General features: G+C 43.6%; 1 protein-coding gene across 1 annotated transcript in view; it reads right to left on the bottom strand.

The window, feature by feature from the left end:
- Positions 1–5,644, bottom strand: part of LOC103811531 (glutamate receptor 4) — a 77,891-nt gene that overhangs the window by 67,753 nt on the left and 4,494 nt on the right. Inside the window, exon 4 of the mRNA XM_009084510.1 lies at positions 4,654–4,758. Within this exon, the coding sequence (XP_009082758.1) occupies positions 4,654–4,758 (105 nt within the window). The remainder of the gene's footprint in view (positions 1–4,653; positions 4,759–5,644) is intronic.

Raw genomic sequence — 5,644 nt, 5'->3', positions numbered from 1 at the left:
GGAAAGAGAATACTGAAAAGTTTTGATAATCAATTTTCAGGTTGCCCAAGCTGGAATTTAGAAGCCAAATATTAGACTGTCTTGTGCATGTACATGTAATGTGTATGCTTTGTTTACTTTTTCCATTTTTTTTCCATTTTGGTGACACAATGAATGATGAATGTCACAATCACAGAATCACTGAGCTAGGAAGGAACCTCTGGAAGTCATTTGGTCCAACCCCACTGTTCAGCCTAGAGCCAGTTGCTCAGGACTTTGCCTGGATGGCTTTTGAATATCTCCAAAGATGAAGACTTCAAAACTTCCCCGCACAACTTACCCAGTGCTTGGTCACTCTCAGAGTAAAAATGTGTTCCCTAACATTCAGAAGGAACTCCCTGTGTTTCAGTTCATGCTCTAGTCCTGTCCCTGGGCACCAATGAAAAGAGCCTGGTCCTATCCTACCCTTTAGGTATTTGTACACATTCAGAAGATCCCTCTTGAGACTTCTCCAGGCTGAACAGTCCCAGCTCCCTCAGCCTTTTCTCCTAGGAGAGGCACTCCAGGTCCTCAATCATATGTGTGGCCTTTTGCTACACTCTCTCCAGTATTTCCATCTCCCTCTTGTACTAAGGAGCCCAGAAGTGGATACAGCACTCCAAGTTTTGCCTCAGCAGTGCTGAGTAGAGGGGGAGAATCTACCCCCTCAACTTGCTGCCAATATTTTACCTAATGCAGCCCAGAATACTGTTGGCATTCTCTGCTGAAAAGGCACATGACCAGCTTATGTTCTACCTGGGGTCCACCAGAACCCACGGTGACCTTTTTACAAGCTGCTTTCCAGCTGGGAAGCCACTTGCATGTCCTGGTGCCTGAGGTTGTTCCTCCTCAGGTGCAGGACTTTGAGGTTCATGAGATTCCTGTTGGCCCATTTCTCCAGTCTGTTGATGTATCTCTGGGTGGCAGTATGACCCTCTGGCATATCAGCCACTCCTCCCAGTCTGTTGTCAGCAGCAAACTTGCTGGTGGTGCTCTCTGCCCCAGATCCAGGCCATTAATGAAGATGTTAAACAAGACTGGACTCAGTTTTGACCTCCGGGGTACACCAAAAATTATTGGCCTCCAATTAAACTTCAGATGGCTGATTACCATCCTCTGGGCCTGGCCCTTCAGCCACATTTCAATCCACTTCATTGTCTGCTTATCCAGCCCATACACCAATAGCTTCTCTAGGAGGATCCTACAAGATGAAGTGTCAAAGGCCTTAGTGAAGTCCAGTCCACCGAAATCCAATATCCACTACTCTCCCCTCATCTACCAGGCCTGTAAGAGCCTGTGGACATACATATGTCCAGTTTGCAAAAGTATTGCCTGAGTTGATCCTTTTCCAACAAGGCTACATATTCCTTTCTCCCTGGTCTGTGGGACCTGAGATTCCTGAAAGCTGCTTTTGCTAGTAAAGACCTAGGCAAAGGCAGCACTTAGTACCTCAGCCTTTTCCATTTTCTGTGTATTCAGGTCTCCTGTCTCATCAAGCAAAGGGCCCACATTTTCCCTAGTTCTTCTTTTGTCACCTGTATACATATAGAAGCCCTTCTTGTTGTCTTTTATATCCCTGGCTAGGTTAAATTCAATTTTAGCTTTCCTAACTTCGTGCCTGGATGCTCAGACAATATTTTGGTACTCCTCCCAGTTACTCGTCTTTGCTTCCACCCCCTGTATGCTTCCTTTATGAGTTTGGTGAGTAGCTCTTTTTCTTCCATGCAGGCCTCCTGGCACTTTTGCTTGTCTTGTTATTTGTTTGGATGGAACCCCCTTGAGCTTGGAGGAGGTGATCCTTGAATGTTAAGCAGCTGTCTTAGGCCTCTTTTCCCTCCAGCACCTTAACACTTATCTTTCAAGAAGATCTCTGAGGAGGCCAAAGTCTGCTTTCCCCAGGTATGAGCTTGCTTTTCACCCCTGCCCTACCCTGCCATTAGGCTCCTGAACTCCACCATCTCATTCTTATTGCAGCCAAAGCTGCATTTGACCTTCACATTCCCAACCAACTCCTCCTTGCTGGTGAGTAAGAGGTCCAGCAGAGCATCAATCTTAGTTTGCTCTTCTGGCCCTTGAAAGAATAAGTTGTTTTTCATAGACTCCAGAAACATCCTAGATTGCTAATGCCCTGCTGTATTGTCCCACTAGCAGATACTGGGGTGGCTGAGAGAAGTAGGGCCTGTGAATGGCCCTGCTTCTATCTGTCTGTAGAGGACCTTATCCACTTCTCCTTCCTATTCAGGTGGCCTGTAGCAGACACCCACTATAACATCACCTTGACCTGTCTTCTCTTTGATCCTAATCCATAAACCCTCAATTGGCTCCTCTCTTATCCTAAGGCAGAGCTCCATGCACTCCAGCTGCTATCTCACATAAAGAGAAACTTCCCATCCTCATCTACCCCACTTGTCCTTCCTAAAGAGCCTGCACTTCTTGACTGCAACACTCCAGTCACAGGAGCCATTCCATTCCATCTCTGTGAACCTTCTCCTCACACCCTTTCCCCCTTGCTAGCAGGTTTTGTTAACATTCTGCAGAGAAGAACCAAGTAAGAAATGCTGCATAAATGAAACCAACATGAGCATTGGCTATTGCTTCCCATTTTACTAAACTGTATGGAAATCTGCCTCTGTCTAGCTGTGCCATTTTCTAATGGGCTGTTCACACATTTAAAGCCATGGGCTACAAAAATCACTTTTCTAAAGATTAGAGCCGTGCGTTACTCTGACTGGAAAGGCTAGTCCTGAAAAGATATTGCTGAGTGACTCATAAGTCATGTTATGTAGGACATGAGAAGAAGACATTAAAAGTGAAGGCCTCTTAGTTCAATTAAGTATAGTCATTTCTCACGTATTATATAGGATTTGTCAGGCTGCAGCACAGAATTGGTCCAATGATCACATACAAAGCACTATCTAATACATGAGAAATAAATTCCTGTGAGTAGACAGATCTGTCAAAGCTGTTATGACTAGTTATATCAAAGACAGGTAATGGTTTAAGAGTGGCAGAGAGGCATGACTGAAAGGTAAGAAAAGCACCTTGGGTCTCTAGCACAGCACAGACATAGCTCCTCTATTTGCAGCCGTCCTCCCCTCAAACTGCAGGGAAGAAGAGAGGATTGGGACATCCCTGCAGGTTTGCCAGCCAGACACCTCTCCCAGAACAGGTGACAAAGGTTGAAACATAACCCTTTTCAACAGTTTGCTGACAATCAAATTCCCTAATGAGTTACTGTAGTTGTGACCTAATTAACCACATCTTTTGGACCTTGCCTTCCTTCCTGTACAGCTGGGAATAGAGGATGGAAAGGGCATATTTCACCATTTGCTTTTGATGCACCCCAGCCACCCATATATCCTCCTGGATGTCGACAGCGTGGTGCGGAGCCAGGAACAAAGCAGGTCTGACAACAAGGTCAGAGACACTGCCTGGCAAGAGACACTGGACTTCCCAAGAGAGAGGGAAGACAAGCTCACCTTTCCCAATTTATTCTTCAGCCATCTGTCATACTTTCCAAAGGCAACTGCACCAACATGCCTTATACACAAGCACATGCTTTGCTTTGGTTTACAGCTCTATACTGTGATGTACTGGCAATTTGTTCATTCTGGTGTGTAATTCTGCTCTGGGTGTGCAGTTTAACAACTGTCTCCTCAGCACTGTGACAGGTAACTGTCCCCAGGGATACACAGCTTACCTGTGGTACTGTTTACTGGGCTTGTTACCTCTGGCCCAACAGCAAAGGACTATTTAATTAATTTTGATTGCTTTGGCCCTACTCAAGCAGCCACAAATCTCCTATTCACAAGTCCCTCTCCCCTTTTCGTGTTCTAAATGACCTCACAAACAAAACAGACCACAGTGACTCCAAAGGAAATAAAATCCTTGAGCCTAAGTACATTTTCTACTTTAATTCGCTTATACTATGATAAATAGAAAAATTTCAGCACAGAAGAGAAAGGGTCAACAAAGTACTCAGGCTTAAGCTTTTCAAAGTGATTGGGCTGAGAGATAGTGGGCATTCAGACATGGAGGATCTGCTTAGACATATATTAATATGCATTTGCCTAAGTTGCTTAAAACCAACAAATCAAGCACACAGGATTAGATACTGCAATTAATTTCAGAAAATGTAAGTATTCAGGGCATTCTCTCTTCCTCATCTCTCCTCTTCTCTCCTTTCACCCTTAAAATCTCTATGTTACTTACAGCCTATGATTCATGTTTACACAGAACACACAAATCAACTCGCTTAAAAATGCAAGCAATTTTCAAGACAGAAATCTTTGGATAAGATACAAGAAATATCCACTATTCAGAGTTCTGACCATTTTCCATCACCCAGCAGCCCAGCAACATGCCATGCAGCTGGTTTTCATTAGTATGCTTGACTGACTGACATCCCACCACTCTAAGATGCACACTTATTTTGTGTTCCCCAATTTGTTGCACTGAATAATAGTATCTAGTAGAAAATGCAGTTTAAACTGCTTTCACCAAAAATATTGTCCATGCATTCAATGTATTATATATTTTAAACTGCAAAGTTCAGTTTAACAAGTTTGCATAAGCATTTCATCATATATAACTCATTTATATGATATGAGGATATTAAACATTGTCAGTACATACCTTTCGAGGGCCAGTGTTTTTCAGCTCAAAGACATCCATGGTGTAGTTGACTCTGCGACCATAGTGGTCGAACTGAACATTTCCTGTCAATCCTTGTATTCGAACCTACAAATGGAAGAAAAAGCATCATGAAGATTTAGTCTTCTATTCTTTACTTCAAATATCACAGAGCAGTACAAGTTATCCTGGCTATGTCCTTGGATTACCATAACAACACTTCTGCAGAACAGCCAGGCATTATAAAGCAATAAAGTTGGGTACTTTATATTCCTTTTTCCTGTCAAACTATGCTCAAAACAGGCTTAGCTATGCCAGTATCTAGCTGCTAACAAAGACACAAAATGGACCTTCTCTTCTTTCATGCTGTGCAGCTCAACACCTTCTAAGTGCATGTTCTAAAGAGATGTAAATTTTTTACCATTCTTATCACTTCTGCAGAGTATTTAGGGTCACATGAGAGAAACCAAAGGATGTTTGGCCTGAGCTCATGTATATGTTTTTAGCTCCCACTCTGGTGGATTAAATGTAGAAATTGAGTATACAATGCTTATCAAGGCAAACTTGACCCTAGCAAAGCAATTTGCTGTCACAGAAGAGGGGTGACATGCACAGGACCTGAAAAGGGTGTTTTCAAAGCATCAGAGCGAGGAAGGACAGGTGTAATGCCATAAGATTGGCTGTGGCAGCTTTCCACCACCTGTGTCTCAGCTGAAATCAGGAACACTTTGTTTTTTCTCTGAGCGCTTTACTGTGTCACTGAAGGGGACCCAGACTGTACTCCTCATCTCAAAGAAGTCATGGCCATATTGCTGCTGCCTTTGGTTGTACCAGGATCTCACTACAGAAACCTCTTTGGCTGGATTTGAAGGCTCGTGCTGTCTGCCCTAACACAGAAGCCTGACTTAATGCTTCTCTCAATTGTTACAGATCTGTGCATCTGCCCAGAGCATGCGAAGCATACAAAATGCTTTATTTCTCTCCCTGAGAGTCA

This window comes from Acanthisitta chloris, unplaced genomic scaffold (assembly GCF_000695815.1).
Source record: "Acanthisitta chloris isolate BGI_N310 unplaced genomic scaffold, ASM69581v1 scaffold12841, whole genome shotgun sequence".
NCBI lineage: Eukaryota > Metazoa > Chordata > Aves > Passeriformes > Acanthisittidae > Acanthisitta > Acanthisitta chloris.
Note: the sequence above shows the minus strand (reverse complement) of the source record. Positions and strands in the feature narration are given on the sequence as shown.